Source organism: Coenobita brevimanus, chromosome 102 (genome assembly GCF_032717465.1).
Source record: "Coenobita brevimanus isolate Jiangsu-jjx chromosome 102, ASM3271746v2, whole genome shotgun sequence".
Taxonomy (NCBI): domain Eukaryota; kingdom Metazoa; phylum Arthropoda; class Malacostraca; order Decapoda; family Coenobitidae; genus Coenobita; species Coenobita brevimanus.
Window position 1 is genome coordinate 18,565,649 of NC_137055.1, and position 17,185 is coordinate 18,582,833.

General features: G+C 42.6%; 1 protein-coding gene across 1 annotated transcript in view; it reads right to left on the reverse strand.

Annotated features, from left to right (window-relative positions):
• The window catches only part of LOC145415408 (UDP-glucosyltransferase 2-like), a 131,718-nt gene that overhangs the window by 97,565 nt on the left and 16,968 nt on the right, over positions 1–17,185 (reverse strand). Inside the window, exons 2-3 of the mRNA XM_080284691.1 lie at positions 7,621–8,242; positions 5,054–5,152 (exon numbers count right to left, since the gene is read on the reverse strand). Of these exons, the coding sequence (XP_080140817.1) occupies positions 5,054–5,152; positions 7,621–8,242 (721 nt within the window). The remainder of the gene's footprint in view (positions 1–5,053; positions 5,153–7,620; positions 8,243–17,185) is intronic.

Sequence of the window (17,185 nt, forward strand, 5' to 3'; positions counted from 1 at the left end):
TGCCAGGCTACAGATGAGACTACTTTACTGCCCTCGCTTGCACTCACACAGAAATACACTTCAGACTAGACTCCTGACTATCTGGATCACCTCTTTCTCTCTCTCCCAGTTTCATTGTCTGGACAAGGACTGAAACCCACCAGATGACTGATTGTCTTATAATTATTAGGTCCCTTCCTGAGGAACTATGGATGCTTTTGGTAAACTGCTGTACACTTAACTCTGATATTGGCAGGGTGAAAACAGCAGCATCGTAGTTATCGCCCTTAATCACAATAAGAAGAGCTATTTATTTCCACCCTGCTCCCATCCTCTGCATTCTTCATTGCTTTACTTTTTTGTTTAACTGTTCATAGAGTATTATCATTGCTTGCATATTCTTAGTAAAAATACTGCAGTGAAGATAAGAGACAGTGGTAACTAGAGGTAGAAAAAGATAATGTTTCCCATTACCGCCTTTCAAACTTAAATGCCCATTACTTCATATCCACACTGGCAGGCAGTGGCGACCATCATTCAGTCACTTGATGTAGCGCAGCCTACTTTTTCCGTCACTTTTGTCATTCATTTATCTGTCTACCCTCCTTTCTTCCCATTTCTCCCATCCATCCTGCAACTTCTTATTACTATTCTCTCCACTTCAGGTGTTTCTACACTGAATGACAAATATATAATGGTTTCCTTTATCGCAGGAAACCATTTACAGCGCTGGGTGGTAACCATATATTCAGATAACGAGGTGACTTGGAGCTTACTATGGTTCCTCTACTAACTGGGTGGGGAGGTGCAACCACGGGTTCCACCCAGGAACCAAACCTCCACACTATCCCTCACACCTCGCTGTGGCAAGGTGCTGTCTGCCACAAGGCAACAGCACGGGATGGTCCCACAGTGACGAGTGCATACTTACAGTTGATGGGTCTGCTTGGCTTAACAAACTGGGGTTACTCAACACAGCAACAACTCCATAACCATTCCGAATTCGACGTACGTTCATAAAACATTTATGTAAGAATGACCCCGGGAATCACCTGCTGAAGTTAGTACGTGAACTCCCATAACTCTCTCTCTCTCTAAATATATATATATATATATATATATATATATATATATATATATATATATATATATATATATCATCCGGACGTCCTTTCCCACACTAGAACAGGGTGAGGAGTAGCAATGTCCAGGCAGTCCAAATATGCCCAGTCCAATGGGCCACACTTCCATTCACTCATCATTCAAGCCCCTGGAATCCTGGCTCTAACGGATACGCCAAAAACATTCACCACGTTCTGTACCTTCACATAAACGTATCCGAAAGAGTCAGTCCGGACGCTGCCACGTTAAAAAGGGGTGCCAAATCCCTGATCATGCACTTCTCACAACATTCATCCAGCCAGCTCGATCTCTTGTCAGTTCCCTAGCCTCACCGACTTCCAAACCTCTCTTCCTCACACATTGATCCACCATAAGTCTCCACCTTCTCCTTGGCCTACCTCGCCTCCTCCCTTCTCCAAATTCGCTCAGATATGCCTCTTTCACCACTCTATTGTTATCCATTCTTTCCACATGACCATACCATCTCAGTAGGTGTCCACCGACTTCTTCACTCCGAATCTTTCACGAAACATTATTTCGCATCCTATCCACCGTCTGTACTCCACACATTCCTCAGCAGTCCCATCTCCACTGCTCTCATTCTTGACTTTTCATTTTCATGCCACACCACAGTCTCACATCCGTATGTTAAAGCTGACACTAACACTCCTTCATGTAAGCCTCGTGCAGCTGCAACACTCAAGCCTCTGTTTCTTATCAAGCCCTTCATTGCACCAGCTACTTTTCTTCCTTGTGTCACTCTACTTTCAACTTCTTTTGCACATTTGCCTCTCTTTTCTATCACTGTACCCATGTATTTGAACTCTCTCATCAATTCCAGTCTCTCTCCATTCACTCAGCATCGCACTGGGAGTCACGTTCGCTCTCAGTAACCATCATTTTACAGTTCTCTTTTCTGCATTTACTCTCAAGGCACGATGCTCACAGACCTCAGCAAAACTCTGCACTAGCCTGCCAAGTTCTTGTCCGGTATTTGCAACCAGTACTGCATCATCAGCATACAGCAAATTTGCAATATTCCATCCATCACCATTCATTACCAACGCCATCCTTCTATCCATTACTCGTGTTTTTACTTCTTTCATCACCCCATCCATATACATGTTTAACAATCCTGGGGACATCACACAACCTTGTCGCAATCCCATTCACTTAAATGTTCATTAACCCTTACATATGGTTCACTATCATCATAAAAACTCCTGACGGCACCTAGCAGCTTACCATCTACATCGTACATGCGCAAAACTTTCCACAATCCTTCTCTGTCCACTTTGCCGTATGCTTTTTTCCAGATCCATGAATGCCATAAACACCTGATGGTCCTTCTCACAAGCCTTCTCTGCTATCTGTCTCACTGCAAATATTTGATCCACACATCCTCTGCCACTCCTAAAGCCACAGTGCTCATCACTCACTAGAGCTTCTGATATCTCTCTTACACTCTCTATAATAAATTTCCCATATACTTCCCTACCACACTCAATAAACTTATGCCATGTTAATTCTTACACTCACTTCGCTCACCTTTATTTTTGTACAGGGGTACAATCACAGCCTTTTTCCACTCCGCAGGCACCGTGCCACTTATCCATGCCTTCTTACATATCTCCAACAAGAACTTCATTCCACTCTCTCCACTGCACTTAAGCATCTCTCATACACCTTATCAACCCCAGCTGCTTTACCATTTTTCAGCTGATTCAAAGCACTCTTCACCCGTGCGAGTGTCACATCTCCTGTTACTGTATTCCTTCTCTGCACACCCCCTAAACCAATCATGTTTGCGGCCGCTTTGCTCTCTCTGTTCCCATTCATCAGGCTTTCCATCTGGTCCTTACTTCATCCCTATGGGTTAATAATCTACCATCTACGTCCTTCAAACCATCACATTTCTTTCTTTCACTTCTACATTGCCGCACCTCTTTCCAGAATAACTTCCTATTTTCATAGTAGTTCGCATTTATTTATCGTCCTAGATCATCATTTACATCCATCTTTTTCCTCCTCACTAGTCTTTACGTGTGTGTGTGTGTGTGTGTGTGTGTGTGTGTGTGTGTGTGTGTGTCTCTCTCTCTCTCTCTCTCTCTCTCTCTCTGCTGATGGTACTACCCTGTTTGTTTGTTTGTTGAATATTCGCCTCACGTAGTGAGGACACGGGCAAACAGAGAGCCCGTCACAGGAAAAAGCGAAAACAAGCTCTCAAAGAGAGCAAAGCAGTGACGGCTAGATGTCGAGGCAGCAAGGCAGAACAGGATCAGGCGTGGCTCAGCGTTTAGGAGAGCAGTCTGGTAGCGATGTAATTAATGAGAGCAGCACGTGGTGGATCGATCTCGATGCCCTCACGGATGACGGCTTCCTCAGATGGAGAGAGGGAGTTGGAGATGTATGCCTCACGGATCGTCTGATACAGTCTCTGATATACGAGAGGTAGTGTATCGGCTTCGTTGATCGGATCCGTGAGGCACTCGAGTAGCTCTTCTAGGTCCGCATCCGTGCGAGCAGCGAGATCACGAGAGTCTGAGAGTGGTGGAAGGAGGGCCTCGATCCGGCGAGCAACGGTGGAGGGGTCGCTCTTGATCTTTCCCCCTTTCTTCTTTTGCTTTTTCCTCTTCTCCTTGGGTGGCGGGGGAGAAGAAGATAGAGCGATGGCGGCAGGCGGTGGTGAAGGAAGAGGCTCCTCCACTTCGTCAGGAGCAGATGGAGAGGGCAAGGAGGAGGGTTCCACGACGTCCAGATGGTCTGAAGGGACGGGGGACGAAACACGCTCCTCCTCAGCTCCTGACGAAGGGAGGTGGACCTCCACCACAATCTCCCCATGCTCACAATCCATGGCCTGTAACGGTTCCGGGTCGGTGATCGAAAGGTCCGAGGTGGTGGCGCCAGTCGTCCGGTTGAGAGGGGCAGACAGATGCAGCCGTTTTCGCGGTGTCGGGCGAGGTGGTGGTGGCTGCTGTCGCCGGGCCTGACGCTCCTGACGAGGGGGGAGACGAGGATCGCGGGTGAAGCTTCGGGGAATAGCAAGGCGAGGAAGGCCGTTCTCCTCAAAGATCTGAGGAAGGAGAACAGCCAGAACCGCCTTGCTACCCCCACTGAACGCCTCAGCCGTCGCGATACACATCGCAACAAGTGTGTTTGTGTTGCTAGCACTTCCAAGGCCCTTTGGCCGGCGTCTCTGGGCAGGGTGACGCCGCCGTGCATGGGCAGAGCCCTGCACAGCAACACCACCCGGCCCAGTGACGTCCTTAGCCTCAGGACCCTTGGAAGCCTGGACAACACAAAACTCCACCGTCTCTCCCTCGGCAAGTGAGCGCTGGAAATGCCGTGGATTTGGTGCAACGATCCCAGATGCGTGCACGAAAACATCAGCGCCAGTGTCCCGGCGTTTGATGAAACCGTAGCACGATCTCACGTTGAACCAATTCACGGTTCCCTGGATGGTGGTGGCTCCTGACGGCACAGAACTAGTGGTTGGTGCCCCCCTCAACGGGTCGCAGGCACGAGCAGGGGCGCTGGAACACTCGGGCATAATGGCGACTGGCCAGGCCAAGCTATGCGAGAGGAGGGTACTACCCTGGTCACCGATACGTTTGCATGTTTCCCGCACTACAGCTTTCACCCTTAACCTGTTTCCCTACACACTTTCTTCCTTTTAGTTTTTGTAATTATACAGTGGATTAGGTAACGGATACTTTGTCTTTCATTCACAGAACTAGTTAATTTTGAATCTTTTCTTCTCAGATTTCTTTCTAATTTTTCAGGCGTATTGTGTCTAAACATTTGTAAAAGAACGTATCATGATTTTGGATTTCCAAATTTAAATGAATGTGAGCAATTTGCAAGCTCTCAGCCACTTTTTCCTTTGTGTTTATGAAGCAATGCCACCCTATTAATTAATGGTTCGCTTGTTGAAGGAGTGAATCTATCTTACCTTGCATTCTTGAGGGATGTCTGTGGCCTTGACGATGCTGCCCAGGCTGAATAGTATGACACCAGCCTCCCCAGCACCAGTCACAAACTCCTCCAGGTCCTGCGACACGACACAAGAGCTACAGTATACCGTAAATCAAAGGAATATATTTCAGTTACTTGTCTTTTCTCGTAAGCGCCTGTATCTTTGCAATATAAATTGTACCCATGGCTTTTGTCGTCCAGTATGTCAGCAGATATTAATTAGCTATATCATCTGGATAAAAAAGGTATACCTGTACCCCTAGCATGCTTCATCCCGGTATAAATGCCTGTTAGCCAAACCTTCAACAAATGTACCTGTCTGGAGAATAACAATTGAATTGACCTTTGGCCTAATTCATATTAGGTCAGGGATATTCAGACTAACTTTGGCCAATTCAAGTCGCTCATATGAATTCATATATTCACTTCACGGACCCTGATTGTCCGATGAGGTTCAATCAGGCCCAGTTGGACCTGCTCAAATATAGGACCATCCAAGTTGTTCACGGTCATTTAGGTCAGGCAGCCACAATTATGCTCATTCAGATTATTTAAGTCTGCTCGGGATCATTCATTTCTAGTACGCAATTTTGGTTTAATTTACGTCGAATATAATATTTTACACTCATTCACTTGCAATCATGTCATTTCTTGTCAGTTCAGGGTCTTTCCAGGTCAGATATTTCATCTGAGGTCTACGGTGGCACATTTGTCTTTTAAATCCATTTAGGATATTCACTTTCATTTCAGTTTCGTAGGGCCAGTTCTGTGGATGTGGGGCTTTGTTCTGTCGTTCTATCCATAATCCTCCTTTTGGAGAGTGTTGACAACTAAGGATCGTTTATGTTTTTGGTTTGGTCGTCTGCCCGGGTCCAGGCTGGTTTTTCATCCCGTTAAGTTTTTCGTCCAGGCACTTTGGCGCTACCATGAGAAGTCAAACCTCTCCATGCACTGGTCAATATGAGGGGTTTCCTGCAATTCATTCTGTTTGCTTCCACATGATCCTGTGAGAACAAGAATAATAACAACATAATTAGACAGTTGCATGGCCTTCCAGGGCCATTCAGATCCTGTCTGAGCTTTACTTAGCCTTTACATACAGTATGGCCCTATTAGAGCAGTACGGGTTCAGTCATAGCCGCTCAAGTCAGATTCGATCCACTTTTCATTTCAGCCATGTCCAGACCCGAGGTGTCCAGTTATTGATGATGTGGGATAATTTTGGTCCTTAGGTAACTTCAGTTCTGTGAAATTCAATTAGGTAAAAAAGAAGGTATTCGAGTCATGCTAATGTAAATGTGTGACAAAACTTCAACCCAATGAGTGAATGAAATGATCTAAGTGGTTCCATGGATATGACACTGCAGGTCCTCGGTTGTATGTGTGGAAATGTCTGGGCGACTCGGAGCCGTTCTTAGATCACAGTGCAGAAGTGCTGTAGGGCGAGGCAAAAAGAACGAAATCCGTAAGGTGGGGGATCAAGATAAAAATAAGTAGGGTGGTGGAAAAAATAAGTAGGGTGGGGAAAAAAGAAAATGCAGCCAGTATTGGCCGAACTCGTGAAAGGTGACGAATATGGGCACTGGAGATAACCTAGTACAGGAGGCAACCATTGTCATTACATTCACTGCATCAGAGGAAATAGCTGTAGGAAGTAGAGAGGAGGAAATAGATTGGACTGGGATGGTGAGTGTTAGGATACCCTGGAGGGAGTTTAGGTTGTGGAAATGGATGTTGTTGTTAGGTTAAGATTCATGTCTAAAGTAATGGCTGTAGTGGGCATGGAAGAGAGGTTTGGGTGTCTGGGACAGACAAAAATGGTAATTGGTAGTAGGGCAGGGCATGAAGATTACACTCGGCAGATATGCGTGATGGATACGATAAAGTTTTATTATTAAGAGCAGATTTTTCTCAAAAGGATATATAAAAAGGGGGAGGGGGAGGAAAGAAACAATTTGTGGTGAGTGGAGCAGAGTGGGAGAAATGGGTCAGGGATGTTGTGAGATGGGTTGGAGCCAAGTAAGAGGTCCTGTGCAGTTAGACTTTGTACGCTAGGTACTTTGGGCATGGCAAAGCAATAGTTCAGAACTTTCTCCAGGATCAAGAACAGGAAGAAAACAAAGAACATGATGGATTAAAAGCTAAGAACTCCCTACTCTCATCTACCTGTCGTCTTTGAATGTATGTGAAAAGTAGACACGAGGCTTTTGACGTGCCACATACGAAAATGGATAGAGAAAGAAGAAGTGCTTTGGAGAATCCCAAGCCAATGATACTGCATGTCATTTTCATTCTTTATTCTATGTGACACACTAATAGTATAAATCAGAAGTAAGTATCGCAGTTAAGTTTATACAGAATTGCAGTTTCATCAGCCGTCCCGTGATAAAGAGGATAATAGAACTGCGGTTCACCACAGAAGCATCCAACAGTAACTTGTTATTCCTGGCTAGTTTTAGGTAATAACTTTCCATATATTGATGCTAAATTCATTAATTATATCCACTGATATAACAAAAAAAATGAATTATCATCAGATCTTACCTTCGGCAGTGGCTGAGGTTGCTTGGCATTAATAGTGCCAATCTCGACCTGGGTAGGTAGCAGTGGCACCGGCCCGTCTAAGCTGAAGTGACCGTTGATCAGGGTGAGGGAGCTGTTAAAGTATAGGTCCTCCAGTGGAGGCATATCAGGGAAAATTTTCTCAAGAAGACTTTGTATACGGGGACGAAAAATATACTTGCTAATGGCAAAGTTTAGCATCTCACTCGGCAGATTGACAGCTCTCTCTAAGAAAGACATGTGGTTGGTGAAAGTCTGAAGAATGGAGGGAATAACGGACAGAGGAAGCCAGTTCCCCTGCATGGTTAGATGGTTATATTCCACACCTGGAGTGCAAATATTGATGAAAGCACCATCATAACCCCAAAGAAAGGGAGCAGCAATTTCATTACCATATCCAACTATAATTATGGCATGAAAAGTATTCCGTTCCTTCCAGAGTTTCTTGATAACCTCAGAGGACCACATTTTTCTCCCTGTGGCCTCTTCAGCATCCAGGCCAAAAGAATATGTGCGCATTGTGCTTTCTGCAACATCAAAAATGTTGGCATCATCAAATACGCAGTTGTCATATCCTGTGCCCACTTCCCTCACCCTCTCGTGCCTGTGGGAGAAAAACACGGGTATAACATCGTCATGTCCATATATAACAGAAATAAAAAAATGCATGTAAAATACTTACTGCACATTGCATAAGTCATAACTGGTCGTGTGAGCAATGCAAATGAGAACACAATTAAGCTGGTAGTAAGGTGTGGATGGCTTTTTTAGTCTCAATACTAAAACTGTTATTTTGGAAGCTATTGAAGCTATAACACAATGCAAAAAAATACCAACATATACTGCCTTGAGCACCATACAGCACCAAAACCATGTTTATCAGAGACTGTTAAACCTGCAACAGATCTACAGAAATCGCATGTAAGGTTATTGCTACAATAATATTATTTGAATGTACAAGAGATGCTACATATATGCCGCCATGTCTTCATATGTGTATTGTGATAGTGATGTGATGCTTGATCTCGATATTTCACTGATTGCGTGCTAGAAGTTGATGATAAAAAAACGACAAGGATGCTGATTGGTTCTAACATCACAAATCAGTGCCAAGACGCCACCTCTATCTTCCGCTCAGTGCCGAGCAGAACATCACATTGAAGGGGGCACTCCATCACACTCCTGAACCCACTACCAAGAAATATGGGTAACAGGACTGCTTCTTTTTTTTTTTTTTTTAATAACACCGTACTTATCATCGGCTGGAAGTAGAGATACAAATTTATGGCAGCAGAGGGATACCAACACCCCTACAAACCTGCAGAATAACTCCAGCTTAAGCTCATACACCTTTCGCTTCATCTCCTGCCTCGCTCAACATTTGAGGAACCGTATGCAGTTTTTTGCGCCCTGTCTGTTATCTGTAGCCACTTGCTTGTGAATATCATGGCTTCTCAGGGGTTATACTTTTGCTACGCAATTAATATTTTTTCAGATATTAGTGTTAGTACTCAGTCGAGATCTAAACGTCTGGCAACGCTTTAGGTACCATCCAATAAGAAGCCTTGTTCCATGCCTCTGGCGACCTACAATAAAGAGCTGAAGTGTAAACGTCACGGTACCATGACAGCCGCCGTGCTGGTTCAACACAAATATCAAACGAAGGGCTTTTGTAATGTCGTCTCTTGTTTCTTTTTTCTGGGAGAACGACAGTCAATATTTAAGTGGAAAAAAACCTACAAATGTTTTCATATATCAGCCTTCCTTCATTTGTGGCCTAATATTAGGTAAAGTTAAGGCTAGCATAAAAAAAAGTCTGGAATGTTTCTGGTTGGACTGCACACTTTTTCTAATCTATACCTTTTCTTTATATTATGATAATATATAATTTTTCATTGCTGGGAGAAATAAAGTTCTTAATGTAACCATATTTTTTCTATGACTTTCAAAGCTTAACTCGGTTAATATGATGTATTATCAGATGATAAGTACGGTACTTTGGTTCCTCTACTCATAGACAACACACAGTACAATTTAAATTTGAAAGATAATCCTGAGTTAAGTAATAACGTTTATCGGTCTAGCAGATACTGTAGTATCAATTACCAAGTGTTCGATCTTATTTATTGCACACTGATGTCATTTCAATGGGATGGACTGTTTCAGAATGAAGTGCCTCTTGAAGAGTATAAGGCTTTAGTTGATGACATTCTGAATTAGGACAAATGAATTTTGGTACACCTCCTTCAGAATCTCAAAAAGTCCTGAATCTTCCACAATCCATCATTGACAGATGGGTAGTGGCTGTTGGTAACGTGCATAAACCATAAGAACATTAATAAACAACAATGGCCATGTACCATCCGAATGTTGGCAATGAAATGAAAGCATCCTTGCACCAGTACGAGATGAGCACATGCTTTTTGTTGTGAGGCAGGAGCATCAGCAGGGCAATAAGACCATGAACTCGTAACACACCAGATAATGTCACTTGCACAACCATGATTAGGGATGGAGGATCTCTTGCATTTACAATGCATAGTATTTACCAGCACATCAGGCCGGCTTCATCCATGTCATAGAGCCTTCAAATTATTCCTCCTCCTGGCCATTCTCCAGTACCTGCCACTCAGCCATCGCCTCTGTTGACCTCATCAAAGGGATGGACAACAGTGATCTCACTGATCCTATGATTTGATGAACACTGATCTCACTGATCCCATGGTTCATATGGCTGAGATAATAACAGCAGGAGGCTGTGGACTTGATGTTACAGGTGGTGGTCGACTGCAGGAGTTGATGGTGAAGGCAGTGAAGATCATGATGAGGCTGGGGAGGTTGAAGGTGATGGTTATCATGTGGTGACCAGATACGATACAAAGCAAAATGCAGTGGAGATGGGGTGGTGGAACGTGCTCACCCTTCCTCGTTTCCCTCCTGCTTCTGATCTCAAACTCTTTCTCACTATCTGCCCATGTACTTTGTATTTCATGAATCTCTGCTACTCCCTCACCATCTTGAACCTTCCCATTAATCCATAAACCATTGAGGTCCGCCTTGCTTTCATTGCTGCTGCCTTCAAACAACAGTCTTTGCCACACTGCACAATAACGTGGGCAGCTGGATTTGAAAACTAAGGTGGACGATTGGGCTGGGTCATGTGGTAGTAATTTCTCCCTGGTTGGTAAAAGGCATGTCATGGATAGGTGGGTGTGTTTCCTGCCTAGTTGGGCTCGAAGTAAAGGAAGGAATCAGGAGAAATAGAGTGACTCCAAGGAAGTTAGAACATGACTGATGGATCATGTTTTTGCTCACAGCCCAAGGAATACCCATGGTGTCCAGTGTCCACTTACTAAGCATAAACACACATTTGGTGGCAAAAGTTAGGTATGCAAAATATAAAAATATCACAGGATCTACTGGGGGGATGTTTGCAGAAGGCTTCACTGTCCTTCTGGAAGGACCATCACAGCTAAGGGAATAATTAATACTATATGAATTGCACTTCTTGAAATTCACTAACATAATGCTGAAAAGTTTGAAATTACCAAATGGAGCATAAAATTGTGTCAGGTGTGTGTGAACTGCCATGCTTTGGCATGAGGCTGCACAGCCACTAAGCAGAGTTTTATACATTCTGAAAAAAATGAATGGCACTCTTCCTTTGTTTTCAAAATACAAGAACATTAAAAAACCTGCTTACATGAAAACTTTCCACACTATCAAGTACCATGCTGTAAAACGATAAAACGTTAAGGGCAAATTGATAAGATGTAATGTTAGCATTTTTGTTCTCATTCGGTAATGCTGCATAGCTGCTGAGGGAGGTATAACTACCACAAATAAAGAAAGGGAGGCTTAGGATGTCCTCACCACACACACACACCCTTTCTGGATCCACTGCTGATACCAGGCACTGATAACAGGTACTGATAGCAGGTACTGTACGAGCCTGCATGTGTGTGCTATTGCTTAACTTCTAGAAAATGCTGCAAATACTGAAGTACGTTCAACTTGACTTGTCGGATACATCCATTATTCCTGTACTTTTTCCTGTAGCTCAATTGACCAGTGATACAGTACGGCGACCCAACATCCTTTTCATTGTACTTTTCCACAACTACCAACGTATTCTAAAGTAAATCTATTATCCTAAAACATCACATTCATTACTGAGACATGTTAATTTTGGGCCAAGATGAAGTAGACAATATATGATTTCCAGCTACTTTGAGTGAACTACGTATGGTGGTGGCTAGGCCTATTCCAACCAATGCAGTCAATAAAACTGAGTAAGATCGGACCGTCTTTGGAAGCTTATGTAAACCATGAGGCGTGTTGAAAAAACAAACTTAGCTAATGCTCTAGGGTGTTTAACCCGCCCCGTCCCGTCGACGTATGGGTACGTTGCAACGATTTGCATTTGCCAGTCCCGGCGACGTACCAGTACGTCGTGCAATTGCAAGGTCCCTAATTTGCACAATTTTCAATTTTCGTGCGTGATTTTTCGTATGTATACACGGGACACCTTCCTCTATTGCTCTACAAGATGCCAAGCAGGGACAATGCCTTACACCGCATAACCTCCCCCCTCCCCCCCTCATGCCATTGTCTTGGCAAAGGACCTGTTACCAGTGACCTGGCTAGTAAAGATATTCAGGGCCAGAGTGATTCTCCAATCGATGACAATGTGGAAGATAATGTTTACATAGCATTAGAAGAAGAAACAGCCAGAAATAATGATCAGGTAATGTGGCCAAAAAAGGTCAGGTATGGTGATTAGTTAGTGAATGAAACAATGCTTATAATTCCTTTATTACTGCTTGAAAACCAATATACTCTCATACTACATATACATTCGTACCAAGTAAATAAATAAATACCGTTTATGAGTGGATAAAATAGTTACCCTCCCATAGAACTCGTTTTCTTTAGTGCCAGCATGTTAGAAAACCCAGTCAGGTAAGGAGGAACTCCTACCTGGATTGGGTATTTTAAACCTCAGGTGAGCAATTTCTCTATGAATTTTCGATGTTTCTCACCAAAAGCGAAGGCTTTAGCCAAAAAAAAAAAAATCGAAAATACCTCGGGACTGGGGGATGTCGGAGATGCGGAAAACCTCGGGATGTGACGGGTTAAATTCCTAGTGGAATATTGTAGGTCTTTCTGAGATCGGAAAAATTGGAGAGTAAAATTTTACAGAACTGTACAAAAGCCAGCTATTTTTTAAGATAATCAAGGAAGTAAAGAGGGAAACACAAATTATCACGTATCGTACCTACACGTTACTACAGAAAATTCATCAGCAGATGAAAATTGTGCAGGTTTAATCATTAAACACACACACACACACACACACACAAAGATGAGCTCGAAGGGCCAACAATGAAGCTGAAAAGATTTCCGTGTTTAATGAAGGAGAGAAATGCACAAAGGCAATATCGTGTACAGTCATAAGAAAAACTATCGTTACCCCCAGGAATGTTCGATGCAAAATGAACGTTAGCTGGGCTATGTGGGCAGGTCCTTGCTGTTCGCCCCTCCCCTATCTAGTGTTGTCATGTCACAATCGCATTACTAGAGTTGGAACAATGAGCAAGAATGAGCCATATGGCGGGGAAATATATTGGACGTGTTTGCATTACCCTGAGCACCCCGCTGGGGATTAATAATGAAACTCGCCACGTTTATTATTTTCCTACTATTCAGCACTTATTATCTATAGGATACAGCCAATAAAATATTTTAAAGGGTATTATATATATAGGCATTGTCTTTTTTTTTTTTTTATGATAGTCTAACAGGGGTGCACGAGTTCATTTGTTTGCTTTAGATGGGTGGTTAAATGCTTCAGATAGATGCTTTAGAGTTAATATGGATGAGGTGTGGTATATCCATGTTATGCATTATGGAGAAGTCACACAGTGCGTGAGGGACTATAATCATTCTGCATTTATAATATGTAGAAAGCAATACATATCAATATTATACTGAACTGTACTAACTTGGCTTGTATCGGCTGAATTACTATCATACGCCTGGCATGGGTGCACATACACATTGCCCGTCTGCATGTGTGTTGCCAACTTTACACCATTCAGTAAAATTTTTATTTAATGAATCTGGTGCCGGATAATACAGTAAGCCCCCTCGTTTGGCAAATTTCAACTTGGCGAAACTCACTTTTGGCGGTAGGGTGGCCATGGACCACCGAATGCTCGCTTGGCGATTTGAATTCAAACTTGGCGGTCCCCTGGCGGCCGCACGTTGAACAATATCAAGAAAAATTGAAAATGTCAAAGCAGACAAAAATAACAAAGTTTTTCTTAGAGAATCTGGACAGACAACGCAATATTCAAGACGTCATTGCCACCATTCCCGTAGACGATGATAACTGAAATCATTGATAACCCTCCCCCACTCGATGTGCCACAAGAACAGCCCCAAAAGCAGCCACAAGAACAGCCACAAGAACAGCCGCAACCTCCCCAGCCATCCCAACTTCCCCAGCCACCCCAACCTCCCCAACCTCCCCAGCCAAGCTTCGCTGCCCTCTTTAAGCTGGATGCTGACTTTTCTGGCTTCGATGAAGTGGATGATCAAGCGAGACAAATGGTTGCTAAGGGGGTTATGGGGGAGGAGGGGGAGAGTGATGAGGAAAGTGGTGGTAGCAACTAAGCTGCCCCCACTGCCACTCCGACGTCCCCAGCCAAGCAAGCCTATCTTCACTCTATTTACGATTAGTTACAACCTTTATATCATGTCTTATTAGCTTTATTTATTGTTTATTGGTCTGTTTTCTACATGTGTATTAATATGTGAAGGCAAAAGATTTTATTTCAGCTCGAAAGATGGTGTTTTAGGGGTCAAAAGGGGGACTTTGGCAATGACCAAAGACTGATTGAGGCACTTTATAGGCAATTTATATGGTAAAAAGAACTCGCATTTGGCGAAATTCGAATTTGGCGGTAGTTTCGCCAGACTAATTGGATAGCCAAATGCGGGGGCTTACTGTATAATGTCTTTATGTACAGAGGCCAAACGATCTAATTAGCTTTTATTACCTCTAGCACAAATTCTAATATCTGTGTCTCATATAACCGACGTTGACGGTTTTGCAATACAATCTTCCCCGTCCTGTCATTCCACAATACTTTGTCATTGAGTCATAGTGCATAGCTCTGAAGAGCAACGATAGTTTTTTTTTTTTTTTTTTTTTTTTTTAATGACTGCACAACAATTATAGCAAACTTAGGTCAAGGAAGTAAGGAAAGGGTAAGTTATATTACAATCATTGCCTCTATTATTCCGTTCTTAGTTTTCATAAGACAGGACTTTGCTCGGTAGAAAACATATACCCAGAATTACCCATCCCCAGTTTGGTGACATATGATTCATGAAGGAGTGTGTGTAGTGAGAACAGAGCATTTGAAAAATAAAGTTATGTAGTGTCAGTTCTTGACTGCAACAGAGTCTTTATGTAGAGGATGGTCCATATATAATGCTCCACTTCCACTCCAGCGGATGATTTCTCGTGTGCTTTGAGGACGGCAAAGTCTCTGTTATCAACATCTAACCTACATCATTTATTTATATCTTCGATGTCATTGCCACAACCGCACCCAAACCAGCAGACTGAGTCATCCCCGAAAGACTTAAGAGATTCAATCAATCGAGTTTTCAGTGGAGCGCTATTTATGGACCACCCTGCATGTCATCGGTTTGAAACGACAGAGAGCAAGAGTTATGGTAAAAAAAAATGCAGGCACATGAAAAGACATGCTACCAGCACTCTCAAAAATGTCCACCAAGGCCTTGGTTTCAATTACGACTGTAGTGCCATAATTTTAAGTATTAGTGTAAGTTAGTATAAGCTAGTGTTGTAAGTGTAATCTTAAGCTTAAATATAGTTATAAGTATAGCTCATGCTTTAACCTTTAAATCTTATATTTAAGTCTAGTCTTAGTTGATATTCATGATGTGAACATGATTCTGATATTGATAGTACTAAACTGAGTATAAACCCGCCGCATGCTGGCTATTTTTAGCCCTCTGGGTCACCCCAGTGCCGGTCATTTTTTGACCTTTTTTTTTCTTGGCTAAAATGATAGATTTTGATGTGGAAACAACGAATTTCGCCATTTAAATGCTCACCGAGGCTCGGAAATGAGTTATTTAGTTCTGCATACTTGTGTACAGGTATAGCCGCTCTCTCACGCTCACCACATATGTGAGAGAAAGCCGTTTTCTATGTAAGGTATACTCAGGTATTTATGCTGGGAAGGTATAGCTATGTTCAGTACACTTCTGATCACTTATTACTTCAGCATCTATTACAGTTTGTGTGTCTTTCTCACTGTGAATGCATTATCTTACACTTACTTGATGATACATACAACTTTACTTCATTATATACAGTCCGGGCACTTACAAGAAGGTATTTACAACTTGACTTCACTATATAGTCCTTACACTTACAAGAAAATATTTACAACTTACACTTACATGAAAATATTTACAAAATGCCTTCACTATGTACAGCACTGGGTGAGGCACACTGGCAGAGTGAGGCAGAGCGAGCATGAGGGGGGGAGCAAGTGAGTGTATGGCCTTGACAGCCTGGGGGATGGTAGAGGAACAGTTACCTTACATGCCCGCAAATTTTTACCTGAGAATCTTGAAAAATGCGGTCACAGTGAAGTTTTTTATTTTAGACTGTTTTAACCCGCCCCGTCTCGACCACTTTTCGACCACTGGTACCCCCCAATCCCGACCATTTTTCGACTTTTTTTTTTTTTTTGCTTAAACTTTCGCTTTTGGTCAGAAACAATGGTCGGTGGCAAAGAAATTGGTCCCCGGGGTCTCTAATTAGCTTAACCAGGTATGCCTTGGTCCCACCTGGCCCCGTGTTCTCCCTAGGCGGTCTGAGCCTCAAACGTTTTCTATGGTATTATAAGTCTGGGAAACCAATGAAAGTAAGTAGAAATGAATTTATTACAAACATAAAAACATGTGATAAAAGAGTATATTGGATTTTATACAAAAATAGAGCAGAAATAAACATTGTACCATTGTGCGAAACGAGCAAAATCGGCCAACTTGGTCATGATGAATTGCTAACATTCTAAAATCATGATACATATAATTTTTTTTACTTACATAATACTTCTACAATAACATTATACCATTTTACATTTTATTGAACTGTTTTTACGTATTCACAGGCCTTTTGATAACATTTAGCGTAATGTTAGCGCTTATTTACGTAGTGAGTGAACTCGCTGTGGCTGTTGTTTCAACTCGTATTGTGCTTTTTCTACTTACATAATACTTTTCTAATATTATTATACACTTTTCAACTTTATAGAACTGTTTTGAGATTATTTCAGGCCTTACGTAAATATATAGCGTAATAATAGCGCATAATAACACACACGGTGAAGTCGCTATGACAACTATTTCAACTTACAACCTATTTTTGTACTTATATAATAATTCTCCACTAACATTGCACATATTAACACTTGATATAATTGATATCACATCA